At 41.5% G+C, this 22,534-nt stretch overlaps 1 protein-coding gene across 1 annotated transcript in view; it reads left to right on the forward strand.

Annotated features, from left to right (window-relative positions):
* The window catches only part of BANK1 (B cell scaffold protein with ankyrin repeats 1), a 195,340-nt gene that overhangs the window by 43,274 nt on the left and 129,532 nt on the right, over positions 1-22,534 (forward strand). Inside the window, exons 4-6 of the mRNA XM_069976799.1 lie at positions 794-935; positions 4,954-5,096; positions 16,015-16,126. Coding sequence (XP_069832900.1) covers positions 794-935; positions 4,954-5,096; positions 16,015-16,126 — 397 coding nt within the window. The remainder of the gene's footprint in view (positions 1-793; positions 936-4,953; positions 5,097-16,014; positions 16,127-22,534) is intronic.

Consider the following 22,534-nt stretch of genomic DNA (forward strand, 5'->3'; position numbering starts at 1 on the left):
GAGACCGGCCGTTCCGTGGCCGGATGATCTTTCCGGCCGCAGAGCTATGATGTGGGCACATCAGTGCCCGCATCAGAGCTTACTATAGCACACAGTGAAGCGAGCGGCAGGAGCCGCTCGCTTCACTGTGTGAACTGACAGGTCTTTCTGCGGCCGTAATTCACTGAATTCCGGCCGCAGAAAAGTGAACTGTGCAGGTAAGGACTAAAAGCCCAGGCCTAGACCTCAAATTCCAATAAGATCCCACCTCAGACTAGGAGTGAGACTGGTCTGTGAGAAAGGGAAAGCATGGAGAGTATGGGAAGCAGTCTTTAAGATGGAGAGGATGTAGCAGAAGGCAATGTACTTTTATTTTTTTTCCATTTTACCATAATATAGGTGGTCGTGGGGAAGGGGTGGGGGTGGGTGTATTGGGAGGAGTAGATGATAATGTATTTAGGCTGGAGGGGTCTGGGTACTGGAGCTGCATTTTAGTTTTGGTCTGGCCAAGATCCTGGGTTCACGCAATATTTAATGTGGAAAATAGATTTTGTACAATAGAAGCTTCCTCTTGGCATTTTCAGAGTTTTGTGACTAATATGACTTAAAAGTACAACATTTTACAGTAGCTAAAACCGCGTAAGTGAAGAGATAATTATTATTAGTTGAGCTGCTAAACTAATACTAATTAAATGTTAGCGTAATGGTTGTTAAAGTGCATATTTAGATTGTACCTAGTCATTATGATGTTCTCTATGGGGATATTATTATTATTATTTCTATTATAACTCATTATTCCATGTTCATTATGCAGAATCCAGGTGAACTGTTTATTATTCTGTCAATGGAAATACCAAGGAACACAGAAGTGGAAGTTGAATTGTGTACAAAAAATCAGCTTATTAGGAAAAAGCCAAAACAGTGGAGTGAAAAAATTCTATGTCTGAGAGCTCCAGGTAAGGAAAAATACTTGTTCTTACTTAAAGGAGAAGTCCGGGCAAAGCTATTTTTTAACAAGTGCGGTGGAAGGACTAAAGAAATAACGTGCCCTTACCTCCCCCCGCTCCAGTGCTGATGGCCACATAACGCCACTTTGGTCCCCGGCCGCTTCCTGGTCTGAGCGGGGACCTCGGTCGTGACGTGTGCGATCCGCTCAGCAGACTGTACACGTCACAACCTGGGTCCCCTCTCAGACTATGAAGTGTCTAGGGACCTGGGACCAGAGCGGTGGTACATGGCCACCAGTGCTGGAGCAGGGGAGGTAAGAGCATCTTATTTCTTTTATCCTTCCCCTCCCCAGTACCTGTTAAAAAAAAATAGCTTTGCCCGAACTTCTCCTTTAATATATCTTACTATAGACACTACAGATGCTCACCCTTATGTTTTGGGGTTCTGCCAGGGGTTCTGTTAGATTTTTTCAGTATTTTAGATATTAATAATAGTACAGTGTAGTAATAGTACATTGATTGTGGTATTCAAGTGATTGCTAGGACATTGGTCTGGGTAAGCCAAGCACAGCCATGATAGGATAAGGATCTTAAAGGATTAAAGGGGAACTCTAACCTGCTGGTATCTTCCCATAGCCCATGGAGTGCTGAAGATGACGATATGTTTCTTACCTTGATCCTCTGCCTTGTTTTTGGAGTTGAGCTTATATGCTAATGAGGCGGTTTGGTGCACTGGGGACAGAATGACCTCCCTCAGTCCATCCACCCTGGCCAGTCTGCCCCTTCTAATCAATATTGAGAGTGATGTCACTCCAGGGCTTAAAGAAGTCTGGCAATTTATAAAATCCTGCAGATGGCAAGGACAGGGGGGAATTTGATAACAAGAACTAACTTACCTCCTCTGTGACCTCGGTGAGTGCCCTCCGGTTGACACATCACGACCCGGCAGATGAATTGGCCTCTTAGCCAGTGAGTGACTGGGATGGGACGTCACGTCACTACAGTCACTGATTGGCTGAGCAGGCTGTCCATCAACCATGACAGGCCTTTCCCCCCCCCCGATTCGTGACGTCATCACAACTCGGTGAAAAATGCCTTCCTGTGGGGGTCCCACGGCCAGTCTCACCACTCACCGCAGGCACGGGGAAAGGTAAGTTCCTACTTATGATCAACTATCCCCTGCCCCTGCTCACTGTATTTTATAAATCGCCAGACTTCTCCTTTAAATGGAGCACCTTTTCATTTACATCTGTCTCCAATGATTTCAATGAAAAGCATATTTTAAAAAAATTTGAACATGCTATGTGTTGAAAATCTCAAAAGTTAACGGAATGTAAACAAACTGATACAAAATCTATCCCATCAAAATAAATGGGCCACATTCATTTTTCTGCGTTTTCATTGCCTGAATGCATCAGACAAACAGAAATGAGCCGAAGAGCTGAAATGCACATATAAATACGGCCTTAGTATATCGCAGAATATGGCTTTATTAAGTGGAGAACTATTGTGTCTGGGTCTAGCTGAGTAAAGCTCATCAAAACTCTAGGCTGTGCCCTTAGGGGAGGATACATTGCCCTGGTTTCCTTTGGAAAGCAATATGCTAAACTACATTGAAAGTATACATTACATTACTGCGCTGTCTGACAGCATCAGCGCTTAAATGGCATCGTTCCCAATAAAATGTGCTTAGACATGCTGTATTCTGCATTGTGGCTCGGAGATTGTTATCTCTGGGAAAACAATGAGTAAAGAATAAAAAAAAACAACCTGTCAATAAATCTGTGTTTATGACTGCAGCTCCCCATTTCTTCACTTTGTGTCATATTTATGGAGAACTCAATGTGCTTATGCTGCAGATTGGACGGAAATTACCATAAGGCATGTTTATTAAAGGGTACTGATAGATAAATACTGTGCCGTATACAACATGGCCAGTTTAGGGGTAAATTAATCAAAGGGCGTAAAATATACACTGGTATAAACTGCCCAAAGCAAACGATCATAGCTCAGCTTTCTGCTTTGTTAAAATCCAAAAAAGTTTCAAAACACGGGACTAGCCAGATATCCCTCCAGGGAAGGACCTAGCCAAGGGGTGGCTCCTGGAGGGAGACGACCAAAATCACCATATTAAGTGGCCCTTTCAGTTAATATCTGGCTCATGACATGACAGTCTATGGACATGACAAGGGAAAACCAAAGCCAGGTATCCATCCACAGACAGCTGTTTCAGGGTGTTGCCCCTCATCAGTGTGGAGCAGGATTCTGGCTAGGTGGGAGCAATGCCTAGTAAATCCTTAGGCCATGTTCACGCGGCATATGACACCCGGCCATGTCATAGACTGGCAGGTGTGAGTGAAGATCATCCTGGCTGGTACTGCAGTACCGGCCGGATGATCTTCATTTGTGCTGAATTGGGATGCAGGCACATCCGTGTGCTCCTGCATCCCAATTCGCCATAGCTGACAATGGAGAGTGTGGCCGGAGCTGCACTTTCCATTGTGTGAATGACATATCTGTGCGGCCGCTATTCAATGGATAGCGGCTGCACAAAACTGACAGGTCAGTTTTACGTTTGGCCACTAGGGATCTGGGCTGGAGTGTATACTATGTGTATACACTCCAGCCGGGATTCCCTCTGAATACAGTGCACACAAGTTTTGTATTAATCACGGCCGTTGTTGCAAAATAGCAACAACGGCCGTGATTGATACAAAACTTACGTTGTGTGAACATGGCCTTCCAGTAAACAGATCACTGATCTCAGGGAGACCAGCCAAAGATAACACTGTCAGCTGCTGGCTAAAGAGCTCAATACAGTGAATTCCTAGGTGCATTGCAATACAATATGCAAAAAGAGTCTGTGGAGCCTCATTTAAGAGACTCAAAACATGGGACTGGCCAGATATCCCTCTACGGAAGGACTTAACCAAGGGATGGCTCTTTGAAGGAGACCACCAAACCCATCATATTATGTGGTCCTTTCAGTTAATATCTAACTCACGAGTCTCCCAATTTACTATGGACATATTTGGTCTTTTGACTCAGGGGTCAAGGCGACCTCTTGCACCTCAAAATGTAACCTAATAATGGAAATAGAGATCCAATAGCAATAAATTCACATTGATTTATTACGGATGCTGTAGGAAGTCTTCTTCAATGTCCTAGAGACATGTCAAAAGTTCTATTTGGTCCGGGTCTAAGTGCTCAGACCCGTACCGATCAGGAGATAGATTGGGGAGAGGACCACAGCAACACAGCGTCCTCTCCTCGCTCTGAGTTTAAAAAAAATAAAATAAATCAGGCTCCATAGAGCTCCATTATAAGTCAGAACAGAGAGTGGACAAGCTGCAGCGCATCTTCTCCCCGCTCTATGCACTCAAACCCGGCCAATCAAAAATTTTGACATTTGTCATTCAAGAAGATGATTTCCTACAGCATCCGTAATAAAGCAACGTGATTTTTTTCAGGGAATCAGGGTACAGGAGTGCAACGTTTCAACCCAAACATAGGGTCTTTTTCGTGCTTGACTAAGACCCTATGTTTGGGTCGAAACATTGCACCCCTATACCCTGATATGTGAATAAATTCACGTTGCTTCGTTACTGATGCTGTAGGAAATCTTCTTCTTCAAACTCTATAGTGCCCACCACAAGGATAGTGAGCCTTCCAGCATGCATCCTACTTTACCATTGAGTGGCCGCTTGGAACGTCACTTCCACAAGGCGCGGTTGAACTTTCTCTTTATTTATTGGAATGTCTCTATGACGTCAAAAGTTTTTTATAACGACAGGTACGCTTTAATTTTAGCAGAACATGAGTAGAACCCTGTAATTGATTAGTTGAGACCAACCTATCTCTATCATGTCCAGCATGTCCTGGCTGATAGAATTGTGTAGTCGCCACCTAGTGTGTGCAGTGTGTAAGTTCATACTGTGCAAACTTCATAGTATACTATGTCTTTGTTTCATCCATTATACCAGGTATATTGTTATGTCATTCATATATTCATCTTTTTCTTCATAAGGTTTTGCTCCCGGTGAGGTCACAGTGAATGTTTGCTTCCAAGAACACATTACAGCATCAACACAGATTGAATACTTTTCAGCAGTTGAAGATCTTAAACATCTGCTCCTAAAAACCATTGATCCAGTACCGTTCATTTGTCAGGTAAAAACCTTTGTAATATATAAATGGATTTTGGACACGTATTTATAAATGCATATCAAATCTTACTTCTATTAAAAAAAAAAAATCTTGTTTTTTAGTACTTATCAGCTGCTGTATGTCCTGCAGGAAGCGGCGTATTCTTTTCAGTTTGGAGAGCAGGAGGGGTTTTCTATGGGGATTTGCTACTGCTCTGGACAGTTCCTGTCACGGACAAAGATGGCGGCAGAGAGCACTGGGTCAGACTGGAAAGAATACACCACTTCCTGCAGGACATACAGCAGCTTGACTTGACATTTTTTAATTGAAGTAAATTACAAACTTCTGGCAATTTCTGGCACCAGTTGATTTGAAAGATTTTTTTGTGTGTGTCAAGTATGCCTTCAAACATGACTTTTTACTGTATGACTTCATACAGGTTAAGGTTTAGGGTTAGGACTAAATGTATTAGGTATTGCAATATGTTCTATTAATGTGACAAGCAGCGAAATTGCACCCAATGCCTAGATTTTAAGTTGCTTTTAGAATCTTTAGCTTTCAGACTGTATAAATAATGGATGTGCTTTAAGTATGTTATTCCAATTAAAAGGAATTGATGGCATATTACTCTTACACTATAAATATCCAGCATAAAAGGAATAAAAGTCTACAGGACAGATTTTTACAGGGTTTATGCCGGATAATTATTTTAAATTGCATTTCGATGTTATTGGCGTCTAGCTGCTGCAATCGCTTCTTTTGGTTCTGTGTCCAATGGTTTAGAAATTGTATTAATTTAGTATTTACAAAAAAATGGAACCCAATGGGCATTTTACTCGGTCTTCGAATTGGTCGGTATGTAATGAGGAGAAATAGCAAATAACGTATAAGCAACAATAAAAAGCAGATCTTTGACTTGTTTTGGATTTTGGAAAAAAAAAAATTATAAAATTATTACAAAGGGTCAAAGGGTTATGTTTCCTCTATGAGGAGGGGAGGAGGACAGCATGGCCTCACTGGTGGCAGCTTATCTCTCAGTGAACAATTAGGCTCTCCTATTAAACGGAGAGATTTTTAACGACTAACGATAAACGATCGCAAACGAGATTGTTTATCGTTAACCTGAAATCGTTCACCATATTACACAGAACGATGGTTGTTAGTTACAATCGTTACTACGGTCGTTATTGCGATCGTTACTATGATCAATTACTCCTTCTGATCACAGCAAAACAATGAATAATGTGCAACTACACTGGACGATTAGTGAACAAATACGGAACTTGAGCGAATGAAGGTGGAATTACAGCGAACGATTAACGATAATTTTAGGTTCAGAGCTAATTCAATGGTCAACGGCACACGAGCGATTTTTCAATCGTTGCCTACAATCACACGGAATGATTATTGTTTAAATTTGAACAATATAACGATTTTTGGCACGATAATCGTCAAGTATAATCGTCAAGGGCCCTTAGGGAAGCTGGATTGCATCCATGTACGTATTTTTCCCTGATTTGTATCATCCCAGTGTATTCACCCCCTCCTCCTTAGAGCTGGCAGCGCATCCCCACAGATGAGCGCCCAACTTTAGCACCCCAACACCCTCACACCCTGACCATGTCACCTGCATCCCCTCAATGAGCGCCGAACAGCCGCCCCCCCCAGCCCTGACCATGTCACCTGCATTCCTTCAGATGATCACCCAACAGCCCCCCCCACCTGACTATTTCACCTGCATCCCCTCAGATGAGCTCCCCGTGCCCCTGCCCCAGACCTGGCATCGGATCACCACCCACAGAAAAACTCAGGTCTCAGCTCCCGCTGCTTCCATCTCCCGGCTCTCGAGCGCATGAGTGATTTGTGCCCCGGGAATCTGGGAGAAGGAAGTAGCGAAGGACTATGCTGGTTGAGCTGAGACCTGAGTTCCTCTGTGGGTGGTGATATGCTGCCAGGTCTGGGGCAGGGGTCAGGAGCTCATCTGTGAGAATTCAGGTGACATGGTCGGGGTGGGGGTCGGGTGCTCATCTGTAGGGGGGGGGGGCTGATGCAGGTGACATCGGATCCCTATTTTTCACAGATTCCATTGATGTGGCATCCTTGGAGTCAGTGAAATACAGGCATCTCATAGACTTCAATTCCGTGCCGCGATCCGCCTCTGCAATAGGACATGTCCAATTTTTTAAGGAAGGGATCGCAGTATGGGTCGCGGCATAAAATTTCTGAATAGACCTATAGGAGAAGATTTATCCAACATGGTGTACAGTGAAACTGGCTCAGTTGCCCCTGGCAACCAATCAGATCCACTTCTCATTCCTCGCAGACTCTTTGGAAAATGAAAAGTGGAATCTGATTGGTTGCTAGGGGCTACTGAACCAGTTTCACTTTACACCATGTTTGATAAATCTCCCTCATAGATTTCAGTGGGCCCTAAAGTTGTCCGTGAGATCGGATCCGCGATCATGGACAACTTTACGTGATGTTTGAATAAGGCTTTACAGATAATTTTCCACAGATTGCAGAGAAAATAATAGCGGAGGTTTTTGCGGCCCAGAAAAAAGGAGATAGGCTGGCAGAACAGGGTGACTTGTTTCTTGTCCAGCCATGAGAGATGAAAGAAAAATCCTGTGTATTATAGACCAATCTTTGACTATGGCAAATTGAACTTAATCTGTGAATTCTTAAAGTTTGTCCATCCCCGCCTACAACTTGCTGTTATTTTGTCTCTATGTTTTTGTAGCTTAATAGGAGCTGCTTATATTAACGTCCTATCAACATTACTGCAGGCAATGAGCTAGTAACAAAAGAGAAATTAAAATAATACTTCTGCTTTTCTTAAAAACACAAAGCACAGCATCCGATCGCATCGAATGGAACAAACTGTTCCACTTATAATGAACTTATTCTGCACTTTAACACAGCTTTACAGTAAACACATACACAGAAAGGGTTTGCGGGAATATCTTTAGGGCGGCTAGAATAGATTCTGGCAGAAAAAAACACACAAGTACACTGATCACAGCTTTACTGCTTGTGTACAGGGTCTAACTGGAGAACATGAGGTCCATTTCTGTCCCAAAGTGTCAATACTCTTTACTAATGAGTAATCGCCAATCAAACGCGTTCATTTCCAACCCCCAAATATTACAATATGGTTGGAAGTAGAACTAAAAAAACACCTGCTAAGGTCGATGGATTAAGGATAATATCCGTACTGTCAGTTTCCAGATCACAAGCAGTGCATACTTACCATCACTGCTGCTGTGCAATCCGGCGTCCCGCTCTTACTCGTCCTGTGGCCGCTGCTGTATCTTCAGCGGGGCCAGAATATACAGGACAGGAAAGCCAGTAGAGATTTATACATATCTATACTATATCTACTTTATTCATATCTGTGCTGTCAGTTTCCATGGCTGTACGAACGATACAAGTGTTGTTTGTGAAGCCTGGACGATTGATTTGTCCTAGTGGTACATTCGCTGTAAATGTTATGGCCGATAGATGTAAGCACGTGCGTATTCCTACACATACATGCAAATATATAAATCAAGGTATAAATAACAATGTAATAAAGGAAACAAATATGCTAAGAAAAGAGTGAGTGAGATCTATGCACTGACTTACAATTGTGCCCTCTATGGGGGCCTTCTCCTTCAGCTGTCACATTGCTTTAGTAATCCTGGTGGAATATGAAGAAAAAGAAGGGGAAAATGTGTCTATATTAATTTGTTCCTTGAAATGCAGACGGGGAAATGGAAAATCGAGGTTTGTGGCTTTGAATAGCATTTGAAATGTGTTCATGCTATATGAACTGTTCTGTGCATTGCAGTTGGGGTTAGAATTATGGAGCACATATAAAAACTATATATAATTCAGAGAATAGCTTTGTGGTTTGAACGATGTCTGGTATATAAGATTACTAGTTATTCAGTAAATAGCTTTGTGGTTTCTTGCTAATGAAAACCATGTTTATCTCTTTAATGACAATGTGACCTCTGACCTGTCCTTAGGTTGTACAGAATTCAGAGAGCCGCTAGAAAACATTACGCTTTCTCTTGGGAGACACAATGTCCGCCATGCTTTTTATCTCTGTGTTCAGTTTGCTCTTTTAGTTAAAATTGCACAATTGAGATGCATCAATGTAATGTAATTGAAAGCCCCCATGTTTCCTATAATACTGGAGAAGATATGACGGTACTATACAAGTCTTGTTAGGTCATGAGTACAGTGCCCCAGATTGGAGTTTTACAATGTGAAGGTTCTCTGGTGAATTTGCTGCATCTAGCTATTTTGTTTTATCAGTTATTGCTTAGTTTATTAGTCATTGCTAAAGTTTGTCCGTGCTTTAAAGGAGAACTCCGGCCAAAATGGATTTTTTAATATGTTACTACATAAGGCTACATGTGCTATTTCCCTTAGTTTAGTAAATTAGGAAGGCTTCAATTACTCTTTAAAAAAAACAACTGACATCACGACCTGGTCTATACCTGAAGTGTCCAGTAGGAGGTGCAGTGTATGTAGACATTACATTAAAAAATAACAGGGCCCTTACTGTGCTTTCGGCACAAAATTCAACTAAACAATCCCCCCCAAGCTCCCCACCCTGACAGGAGCTGTAATGCAACCATCCCCCAAAGCCCCCCCAGTACCCCCTGGGACCACCCGATCACACCAGACAGTATCAGCCCCGTTATTTTATTTGTCTAACTTATGAAATAACATTTTAAAAAATAGAATTTGGCCAGAATTCTCCTTTAAAGTGATACTGTCACCCCCTTACTCTATGGGTGGTTCTCCGCACTATCCAGAAGCTTAGATGTTGCATATTTCATAATATACATGTATAAAACTTGTATACTTTCAAGCAAACGCATCAACCTCAAAACTACGTGCATATATTCGCGGTTCGTACTACGGCCAGGACTCATACGCAGTGTGAACATAGCCTTAAACAACTTCTAATATCTTGCTGCTGTTATATAGAAAACAATACACATCCAATGCTTACCTCTCCACGCTTCCCTGTTCTCCTCCTGTGGTGTCGCCAATGTCCTCCACTGACTGCGGCACTTACTTCTGTGATAAACTGTTCTTGGGAGTGACAGCCTGGTCTTGCTCAGCTTGCTGTAACTCCCAAGACGAGTCAGTCTCAGAAGTGAAGGCTCTGCAGTCAGCAGGGGACATCAGCGACACCACAACAGCAGGACAACGGAGAAGCGTGGAGAGGTAAGCATTGGATGTGTATTGTTTTCTATATAGGTTATTGAAAGTTGTGTAATGCCAGACAACCCCTTTAAAGAGGTTTTCCTATTTAAACTTTAACCAAAAACTGAATCATACTTACCGCTCCCTGCAACCCCTGCTGCTTCCACTGTGCAGTCTCCTGCTCCCAGTGGTGTTACCAATCTGCTTGCTTCCACTGATTTCTCGGTTCCATTCTGTGATTGGTTGAGCAGGAAGCTTGACATCAGCGGAAACCTTCAGATCAGGAACATCAACACAAAGCAGGATCAGTAAGGGGCGGGGTCGAGGGGGGTAGAGCTTGGTAAGTATGGTTTGTTTGTTGTTTTATGCCATGGAGAGGCAGTAAGCACAGTTTGGTTTTGACTGATTCCTGATTGTTTCCATCCTTTTTGACTCCTTCTAATAAATGTAACAACTACTACTATCTATGGTAAAGACTACCACATTTATTTCTCATGTTCCTCGTAGAAAGCAGTTAAGTTTAAAATCTATTTTTAACCCTTACGGACTTACCTAAGCCCCCTTTGCACAGGAAATCCCTGTAATATCAATAATGACATCACATGGTTCTCTAGCTAGAGGCTGACTAATGACCTGACTAATGGCACAGGCGCCTTACCTTAGCCAATTATTTACATAGGGTAGTTAATCATGTAAGTAATTTTCTCACATTTTTGTCATTCGATTCACCACTATTTCACCTGCTTGCTGTCAGTGAACAGTGAATTGGTAATATTTAATGATTATTACTCCCATCATCATACACATTAGACACTATTCTTGCCTAATTGTTGATTCACACTTTGTACGCTACCCTAAAAGTAGGCATTTTCAAAGTCAGTATTACTAATGCTAATTATGCTATTGTCTCTCCGGGCATTGTTTTCCTAGATATTCTGCCTATTAAGCAGCAATTTAATAATTATTGTGTCGTATTATTTGTCGAGCTTGTCTTTCTAGTTGTCAAAAGGTTATAGTACCACTCTAATGAAATTTGTCACAAACCTGTCAATTTATCCGGTAACATAATTAACCTAATTTTTTTAAAAAATATTACATTGTTACATAAGGACAACACTATCTGAGATTACAGATTTTGTAATACTGAAAGGTCAGGAAATCCACCTGGTTTGGTTTAAACTTAAAGGGGCAGTTCACAAAAAAATTTTTCTTTCAAATCAACTGGTGCCAGACATCAGTAATGTACATCTGTGGTGAGCCCCCGGATGATGTTGTAGCGCCGGGACGGCGTTCACTTGCTAGATGGAAGTGTGACGCCACTACTGTGGTGGATGACTGAGAAACAGCTGGATCTTAGGGTTCTGCACGTCTGCTTTTGTGATGGCACGCCTGTTTTTATAGTGTAAGGCTGGTTGTACCCTTCTCCCCTGTGGTCGATGTCCTGTCGGGTTGCTGCAGGGTCCCTTGGGATAGTGTAGTCACAGGTGTCCAGAGCGATGTAGTAACCCTCCCGAATAGTGGTAGGACCCGCCACCCACAGAAACGTCCCAAGGTTGCAGTGTTAGTGCTGTGCTAGGGGTGCTGAATAATCACAGACTCAGGTGATAACGTTGACTGGGTTTACTACTTGTGCAGCAGGTAATACATTGAATCTTGAAATACACTTGATACAGTTCCAATAAATACACGAGCATAGAACCACCAGATCTGGTGTGAGAAGTGCTGAGTAAGATGTAGGAGAGTTGATAAGGTTGTACTGAGGTAGCGTAGTAGAGAGGAGGGTGCCGTGAGAGTCTCAACCCAAGTAGCAATGTGTTCTGCTGGAAGGTTAGAGTGCATACAAAAATACCTGTAGAAGAAGAAGAAGAAACAACCTGTGCCTGTGTTTTGACCTTTCCTATAGTCTTTACACCACCTTAATGCCACTAGCTTTGGCAGAACCGTACTAATGGGTGACACAGGCCCTACACCCTGTTACCTGGGTTGAGTGAAATGGTTAGGATTTCCTAAGTACACCCGCGTTGCAAGATGGAGTTCATCGACTTTACGTAACTTTGCTCCACTCGGGTCTGTTTCTAGCTCTTTGGCTCTTTTGCAGATACTGTCCTGCACTGTAGTGACTCCTAGTCCTGGGCGTGAGTTGAGGTGATCTGCTGGCTAGTCCTCTCTTAAAGGGCTTAACAGTGCATCACACAGCTTGTGTGGTGATTCGAGAAAGAAGTTTGTCAGAGCTGACTGTTCTACATCCTACCTCCTATCCTACTGGCTAAGAACTTGACTTGTAGAGGGGACCTGGGAGAAGGCCAGGGCCCAGATAGAATCACGGTGGAGAGCTATCTGAGCTGCGTCCTTTCTCCACCTAAGCTTGGCTAAGATTCCTTTTTTACCCAAGGGACTAACTTCCTAAACAGCGTGTAAGATGCGCTGTGGTTGGGTGAAAAGGGTGCAGTAGAGAAGGGGGAAAGAGAGAATAGGATAAAAGAAAGGAGTGATCCTACTGGATAACAGAATCTGGTACATACACACACAAATAACCCTTGAGATTTTTCAGCTGTGCCCGGGACCTTAGTTATACAGCCACATCTAGTGGTCATCTTTGGCAATACTACAGTTACAACAAGTACAGACTTTTAAGAGAGGTGTAAGGAATAGCAACACCCGTGGTGGGACACCGCACGTCTATTAAAAAATCTCTTCCAGTACGTACTTTAAAAAAAAGTCTTCCCATACTTAGCAGCTGCGGTATGCCCTGCAGGAAGTAGCATTCTTTCCAGTCTAGAAAACACGAGAAGTTTTGTGTGGGGATTTGCTACTGCTCTGGACAGCTCTGCTCTGGCATAGCATAGACCAGTATATGCAATCAGAGCTAAATGTATAAAAAAATAAAAATAAAAAAGTTTTAAAACATATTTTAAAAGAAAACAAATAATAAAAATGCCCCCAAAAAGATTTATTTTACCCCCTTTCCCATTATATAAATAAAAATATTTAAAAAAATAAACACTTTACATACAGTAGCGTGCAAAATTGTCTGATCTATTGAAATGTACAGTAACAATATTTTTCCCGCATGGTGAATGGTGTAATTGAAAGGTGAAAAAACCCCACCAGAATTGATTTTTTTAAAATTATAAATTAGAATTTTTTTTTTTTATAGAAAAACAATCAAAAAAAGTATGATACCAATAAAAAGTAGTGATCATGGTGCAAAACAAATGACACCCCAACCAGCCCTGTAGGTGGAAAAATAAAAGCGCTATGGCTCTTAGGAGGCGGGGAGGAACATTGCATTAATTTGACCCAGACAACCGTGCATCAATGGGCCCTGTCATGAAGGGGTTAACACAGACAGGTATAAAGTGTATAGATAACAGAGTTGCATGCAAAACTCTAGGTCCCTCTCCCTCTATAAAAGTCACTGAGCATGCCCAGAAGTTTTTTTTCCCATCTGCCTATGGTCGGTGAGGCTTGCTGCAAAGCATGAGAAAATAGAACCAGATTTAAAAAAAAAAAAAAATACCAACACCTGGCTCTGATCTTTTTAGCAGTGTCTACTGTCCAGTAGTAGCTGTATGCCACTAATAACCATCTATTATACAGCACCAGACATTTAGCAGTGACTATAGTATAGCTCATGGCACATAGTATTATGTATTAAACAGTATTATCTATGTAAAAGTCTCCATTAGCCTCCAGCTGGTCTCGCACTGTGCAGCCATAGCTGAAACAGCACTAAAATGCCAGTCTGTGCAGTTTTCGGATTGAGTGTAGCTCCGAGCAGTTTGGTTATTAATGGCTACGTAATACACTGCTGTCTAGCTACAATACCATGCCGCCATTGACAATCAGAACTGTTTGGAGCTGCGGTCATAGGAAAACCATCTACAATTTTCTGGCAGGTAGTTCTACAACTACTATAATTACTATATATACTAGTATAATAATAATAATAATAATTCCTTTATTTTTATAACCTCAACTTATTCCGCAGGACTTACCATAGCTTGTCACTGCAGCTCTGTCCCCATTAGTAAATGCAGCCATCTGTATGTTTTGGGGTGTGGGAAGAAACCTATGCAAACACGGGAGAGCAAACAAACTCCTTACAGATGGACAGGAGTTCAGTGCTGCAAGGCATCAATGCTAACCAGATTTATCTGACAGATTATTGAAGCCAAAACCAGGAACAGACTTTAAACAGAGAACAGGTCATAAAGCAAAGACTGAGATTTCTCCTCTTTTCAAACCTATTCCTGGCTTTGTCTTCAATAATCTGACTGCGTAAACGCACCATTAGCAGCTGTTCTGACCTTGATAACAACTGGGTGTCGCAATTCTCTTTGTCAGTAAAAGTGCAATACTATCAGCGATGACTGGACACTAGGGATGGTCCGAACCTGCTTCGGTTCGGGTTCGTATGAACCTGAACTCTCGGCAATGATTCCCGCTGTCTGCCCGCTCCGTGGAGAGGGTGGATACAGCGGGAGGACCACCTGGAAAACTGGGATACAGCCATAGCCATAGGCTGTATCCCAGTTTTCCAGGCGTTCCTCCCGCTCTATCCACCCGCTCCACGGAGCGGGCAGACAGCGAGAATCTGATGCCGAGCGTTCGGGTTCATACGAATCGGAACCTTGGCAGGTTCGGACCATTCCTATTGGACACCTCTCGGTTGGGGCCGCATGGCGATTCCTGTATTACACACGACTGCCACAACTGTGACCATGCATCCTGGATGGTTTTCTTTTGACTATGGGGTAGCGTCTGTGGCTGCTTGAGGGTCACAACTTGTAATCACTTGTATGGGGGAAGAGGTTGCATGACAGGCAGTACAATATGGCAGTTCCTGGTAACAGCAGTGTAGCCCCAACCTTAGTGACAACTTTGTGTGGTAGCCGTGACGAAGTGCGCCTGCGCACGAAACGGCCGTTGCTGTATGCACCATTGTCGTCCTCCCTCACCTGTCCTGTTTCCCAGTGGACTTTTATGTACAGTGAACTACAATAAAGATTGAAGATAATTTCGGGTGAGTGCCGCAATTTCATTGTCTATACGCTGTGTTAGTTATATCTATGTTTCAATTTTATTTTATTTTATGGTAAGGGACATAACTAAGTAAAGCAAATATTACACACCACTTTTTTTTCTGTGATATTTTATGGAAGCTGGTGAGGGTTGTGTGTCAGGGCTACTTTTGAATTTCTGTTACAATATATTATAAAACCAGGTCCCCGTGTTTGGGTACAACAGGCCCAAAGTCCATTATTAAAGGGGTTGTTCACCCCCAATTTTTTTTTCTTTCAGATCAACTGCTGCTAGAAAGTGACAGAGATTTGTAATTGACTTCTATAGAAAAAAAAAAATCACAAGTCTTCCAGTACTTATCAGCTGCTGTATGTCATGCAGGAAATGATGTATTCTTTCCAGTCTGGATAGTAGGAGAGCTTTTTTTGGGAGGATTTGCTACTGCTCTGGACAGTTCCTGACCCGGACAGAGGTGGCAGCAGAGAGCACTGTGTCAGACTGGAGAAAATACATCACTTCCTGCAGGACATACGGCAGCTGAAAGTACCGGAAGACTGTAGATTTTTTAATAGAATCACCAGGTGATTTCATTTTTTTTTTTTTTTTGTGAACAATTCCTTTAAGTGTATTTTATCTTGTTTCCTGTCATTTGCTGGTGCTGGATGTTCTGTTTATTTGCTCCCATGTTTATGCTGTACTTTGCTGGTTTCAGGCCTTTAATGTATATACCTTGGCTGAACTTGATAAAGTGCTGATGAAGTCTCTCAAGAACAGGATTTCATCTTGTGAATACAACGTTCATGAGCGAACTCAACACAGAATAAGTAAGTATTCACACAGATTGTGATTTGTTTGACTATTTCCTAGGATATTTGTACAGTGGTCATTGCTGAACAATTATTATTTATTTTGCCTTGCAAAATGGGGACTAATGCACAAAAACATGGACTTTCATTGGTTGTAAAGTGACAATACTCAAACTGTTCACATTTTTTTTTTTACATTTTCTCTTTAGAGGTATATATCATAAGGATAGAGACATACATTGCCCATAGGACCTCATACACAAAAGGACAATCTTGTATCATTCACCAGATTAATGGGGCATTACAATCCATTATACGTATGTGCTGGGATAACAGCGTTTAAAATATCTGATGACTTTAACATGTTTTTCCTATTTTTATATGTAACTATATCAGTATAAATGAGATGCTGCACATCACCTGGGATTAAAAAGCATGCTTTACTGGATAGACATTTAACTGGAAAACTAGAAAACTATTAGAAGATTCCTAGATATCCCCTTGTTTTTCTGGGTTACTGTTAGGGTGTGTTCACACCGACAGGATCCGCAGTAGATTTTATTATATTTGATGCTGTTTTAATTATTTAGATTAAATCTGCTGTGGATCCACACCATCAAATCTGCTGCGATACAGTATGTGTGTAGCTACCCTTTAAGTGCATCTCTTAAAGGGGAAGGGGACCTATCAGCAGGGTAGACAAATCTAACCTTCTGATATGTCCCTATTGCACAGGAGATGCAGAGGAGGAAGGTATGTCTCTTGTCTAGTTAGTTGTGTTCCCCATGGTCCAGTGAGACTGTTAGGGTCACTTGGGGGGGGGGGGGGGGGGTGTTGAGAGCACTGTCCGCCCCTAAAGTGCTTATCCGCCCTGGCCAGCCTGCCCCGTCTAGTCATAATGAATGTAAGGGGCCAGATGAGTGCTATGGGAGGGGGGGGGGGCAGTGCTCCTAACAGGTGCCCTAGTACTCCTAATGGTCTCACTGGATTGAGGGGAACACGACTAACTGTTTCAGAACGTCTCCGAGGAGGAAAGTAAGAGATATACCTTCCTCCTCGCTGTTTCCTGTACAATAGGGACAGATTAACCATCTAACCATCTGTATGTGTGAAGCTAATGTCAGGGGGCCCAGCGTATGTGTACTGCTGCTTAGTGTACCTGCTTAGTGTCTGCTCTGGTACATACATTGCATGACAATCGCAGAGCTATCAGGGCAATGTCAACCCGATATCAATCAAGCAGCTGAAGCGAGCACAGGGGTGTTGCAGAAAAATTGGGATTTACATAGCTGGGCTTTTGCATCCAGGGAGAACACCACCTAGGCTTTTGAAGCTCACCTTATTAATAATAATAATAATAATAATAATAATAATAATAATAATAATAATAATAATATTAATACAGCTAATTCAGTGCTGTAGGGCTCAATCAGTAAAAGCAAGGCATGCATTATATCAGACTGAGAAGCCCTATACAACCATGCACTTAGTTAAACCACCTAAAACCATGTGACAGCTCCACTTTAAACATCTATATCAGGATCCAAGTAAAAAGAAACAAATCTAACATTCAGATTCACCAAATCGGACCCAACTGTAGCAGGATGGTTATTTTATTACAGCCACTTGTGTTATATTTTTACAGTTCATCTGTTCTGATGATGATGAGGGAGATACGCAAAATAGATTTGAAAAGTTGCTCATACAAGAATAAAAGGGAAAGGGAAAAAGTTAAAGAACTCTAAATGAGGTCAAATTGCCGTTTGATGATAAACTCTAAGTAATGGCTGAGTGGAAGACTGTAAAATTGTAGCTTGAGGCTCCCAGTATTTCCATCAAAATGTGTTGTGTAATGAATTGGCTGAGGAGTTAGAAACATTAATGGCTGGAGCTTTGCTTTGAATGGTATTGCTCGGAATAGCAGCTAAACATATGTTCAGTTCTCCGCGCTCACACAAAATGTACAGGTTTTTAAGGTCAACGGTGATAATTAAGTGTAATCATAGCGTCGGATTCTGACAATCCAATGTAAATACTGTCCATTCACTGCGGGAAAACACCACAATGTTTTCATCTCTTGTATAATAAGCAACTACATATATTGGATGTGTATGTTTTTTAGTGTGAAGACATAATTGTGCGTATAATTCCAGGATAAGGAGATTAACTCTTACTGGGCTAGGCCGATTTTGATCATTAAAGGGATTGGCCACTGCTAGGCTATGTTCACATAGCGTAAGAGACCGGCCGTTTTCTGACCCGGCCGGCTCACGGAACGGCCGGTCTCTGAAAAGATCATCCCGGCCGGTACTGCAGTACTGTCCTGATGATCTTTTCAGCCGCAGGGTTCTGATGAATAGCAGCTTCAGAAAACTGACAAGTCAGTTGTTTGTGGCGCCGCGAGGGATCCCGCCGGAGCGTATACTATGTGTATAGCAGCAATGGAACGTATATTTTCGTAATAATCACAGCCGTTGTACAACGGCCGTGATTTTACGAAAATATACGTTGTGTGAACATAGCCCTAAGAAGCAAGCTAGAGAATCCTAAAATACTAATAGATCCTTGTAGGAGATCTTATCCAGCAGGACATGCCTTTAATTTGATGCTCTGGAGTGCTGTTTAAGGAACTAAGGCTGGGTTCGCACTACGTTTTTTAATTATTTTTTTTTTTCATCTGTTTTGCAAAATACGGATGGAAAAACTATTTTTATTTTACATGTGTGTGCATCAGTTTTGCTCCGTTTTTCCATTGACTTCCATTAAAAAAATTTTAAAAAAAGGATAAAAACGCATCCTTTTTTTAATGTATTCAAAAATAAGGTTAAGGATGTCTTTGTATGTTAAAAAAAAAAATAGGAATGCATTTTGATCTGTTTTTCTTTTTTTTTTTTTATAATGGAAGTCAGTGGAAAAACGGATCAAAATGGATGCACACAATTGCATTTGTTTTTCCTCTGTTTTTTTTAAAAAAACGATGAAAAGAAACGGATTGCAAAAACGTAGTGTGAACCCAGCCTAACAGTTTTAACAATAAGCAAATGAGGGGGTTCGGTGTGGTAATATATATGGTCACATGCTTTTCCATCTTCTGGATGGGAGCACCGCCTACACAACATGGACAGATGGGAAGAACTAAAATAATTTTGATAGCTTTTTAATTCTCTTTAATTAACTTAAATTTTAGGCATTTAAATGATCCAAATAATACCCTACCCAGCTTCAATAGGTTCTTGGAGCAAACAGAGATTTCCTTGAACAAGCTAAATGGGTTTTACCATAAAGATAACTTATCACCTATCCACATGAGGTTTGACCTCTTGGACCCCAAAGATCAATAGAAGAACAATCAAACATATTTACTGCTGGTCTGTTCAATCTAAATGGGACTGGCAAAGATAACTGCGAGCTGAATTAGGCTATCTATGTCCCATGGAGTTTGAATGGGCAGTAGTGCACATAAGTTACTTGACTACTGCTGTTCATATGTTTGATATTATATGTTTGATCAGTAACTATTTGGTTTCTGGAAGCCTCTCTGTTTTCCTAATTACTTTCTGCACTTTTTATAAGTTAAAAACCCAGCATGGCTTTTGCAGACATACACTTTTTTCCCAGTATCTATATATTTGCAGTGTCCTGGTACCTTTATTTCAGGCATTATCAGTATAGAGTTGTGTGGCTTCAAAATCTCTCTCAAAGGGTCTAAGTCTATGTTTGGGTATTGTACTGTAAGGGCCCTATTACACAGAATGATAATCGGCTGAATCCGCCCTATCCGGCCGATTATCGCTCTGTGTAATAAACACAACGATCAGTCGATGACAACGATCATCGGCTGATTGTTGATATAGGTTTGGACCTTTAATGTATATGTGTATATATATGTGTAATAGCGGTGCGCGGCAGGCGGCTGACGATTTGCAAATTGCATTCATTACCTCTCCATGGTCCAGGGCTCCTCTTGTGCTCTGCTTCTCCCCGGGTCCTGCACGCTGCAGCTTCAGAGCGGTCTGTGATTGGCTGAGCGGCCTTTGAGCTAAGACAGGTTGCTCTGAAGCTGCAGCACATGGGACCTGGGGAGAAGCGGACCGCAAGAGGAGCCCTGGACCATGGATAGGTAATGTATGCAGTTTAAGCAAGGGCTGCAAGGACATCGATAACGATGTCCATGCAGCCCTTGTTAAATGATTATCGGGTTGTGTAATAGGCCCAGTAAACAGCGCCGATCTAGCAGATCGGCGCTTGTTTACAGTTATTATCGGGACTCCTTTGGGCCAAGTAATAGTAGGCTAAGTTTACGTGTATACACTGTCATGTTTCTTCTCACATTGCTAAACACTGTTAAATTAGACTCTCCTGGAGCTCTAAGAATATGAGGACATAACTTTGGGAGGGTTTAGCCCCTGCAGAATTCCCTGTATAATGGTATACACTTGAGCACAGGTGGTTCTGCTTTAAGAGGGAGGAGTGTATGCCTAGTCTATCCTAGTGTAGTGTATATTATTTGCTATGAGGAGGGTGGGGTTTATAAATAGACATAACCTTCTGTCTTGTCTCTCCCTTCCTCTGTCTCACAAAAAGATCCCTCCCACCCTCCCATTTTCGAATCTTTGCTTTACAGCTGATCTCTTTTTGCAAGTGTACGCATGTTTTATTGTAAATCATATTTGTCTGTGCATGGTACCAATGTCATGTTAATTGAATTTGATTAGGTACAGTTTTGCATTTACCCTGTGAGCCCAAGGGAAGGGCAATCCTCCAGCCATGATTCCCTAGAGGTTTCCTCCACAGGGTTTTTTTCCTCTCCTGAGTGTTGGAGGATATCTCCTTATGAGTCGAGGATTAGCTTGGTTTTGGGCAATTTTCATAGTTTTTCCTGGACTTGCAAGTATGTGTAAATGACGTTGTTTTAAAATGACAGCAATAATTTACCAATAATTTAAACGGCGGCCATCCACTAAATTTCAACAGTGTGTGAACATAGCCTTTCTGTGTTTTTAATCCACTTCCGGGTTTGGTTGCAAAATACTGACCAAAATACTGTGTGGGAACATAGCCTAATTATTTATTTCCAAAGTTCCCTTGATTCCAGATAGTGTTAATTTCTGATTTCCCAACTTCTGAGGTCCTCTAAACGTTTATGTAATACATGTAAGTATAAATCATAGAACACCATTTATCTGGCATATTTCTCCTACATTTCCTTGTTTTCTCCATTGTCTTTGTTCTCTCATACTGGTATAAATTATAAGCTTTCCGCCCCCCTTCTTTTGTGATTATAAGCTTCTCATAATTAATTACGTACATTAGAAATTAACGAACACAGGCCAAACAAGAGAGGTAGAGCTGAAACCATGGAGAAAATCTTACAAGAAACAATATTGTTTGTGAGCCAAGAAGATACCTATCTGCTTGTTAACGCATCTTCTCCTCTTCTCCATTTTCTCCTATCGTCTCCTCACCTTACGAGAACATTTGCATGACGGCTATTATATATACAGAGCAGAGAGTAAACAAAAGTATAAATTCTACCCCTCCAATAATAGTGTGTGTTCTAGTCTATTCATAAAGAATAAATCTTACCACTCCAATAACACTGTGACTGCGTGTTCTAGTCTATTCATAAAGTATAAATCTTACCACTCCAATAACAGGAATTTTTATATTCTTTTCATTAATATTCAGCAATTCTCTTCCAGGTTATTATTTAGGGTTTGCTTTGTATGTTATTTTACCAATAGGATGAAGTTGACTCTTTTCGAGGCTAATGGATCCCAGTCATAACATCATTTTAATTCATCCCAGGCCGCAGGAGTGAAATAGAAGGAAGCATGAGTTTACATTTACAATATTGCAACAATTACAGTGGCTATTGATTATTCCAGGGGAAAAAAAACTGAAAGGCAGCAATTCCTAATCTGTCAAGCTGTGATCAGCCTAGGACTCCTAAGTGCTTCTGGTCTGATTGCTTCTGTTTAATTAACATTTTCTGAATTATTGATCATTCATTGAGACGTTACCCGCCCGGGAATAGCAGTATACAGCAATGTAACTGTGAGAGGTGTATTTTCTTGGTGATGTGGAGTAATGTTAACAAAGACATAGGTCAAATACCGTATCATAGTAAGAGATTTCCTACTAGAGAATTGATAGATGCTATGAAAAAATATGCCCAGATTGTCATGTTCGTCAAGTATGCTGCCCATGTTAGGTTGGGTTCACACTACGTTTTTTTTCCATCCCTTTTTTTTAACCGTCTTGCAAAAACGGATGAATTTGTGTTAATCCCTTTTTATCGGTTTTACCATTGGCTTCCATTATTAAAAAAAAAAACGGATCAAAACACATTTGTTTTTTTAACACACACACAAAAAAAGTCAGCTAGGTTTTTGTGTATGTTAACCTCCTCCCTCTGCTCCTCAG

Source organism: Dendropsophus ebraccatus, chromosome 7 (genome assembly GCF_027789765.1).
Source record: "Dendropsophus ebraccatus isolate aDenEbr1 chromosome 7, aDenEbr1.pat, whole genome shotgun sequence".
Lineage (NCBI taxonomy): Eukaryota > Metazoa > Chordata > Amphibia > Anura > Hylidae > Dendropsophus > Dendropsophus ebraccatus.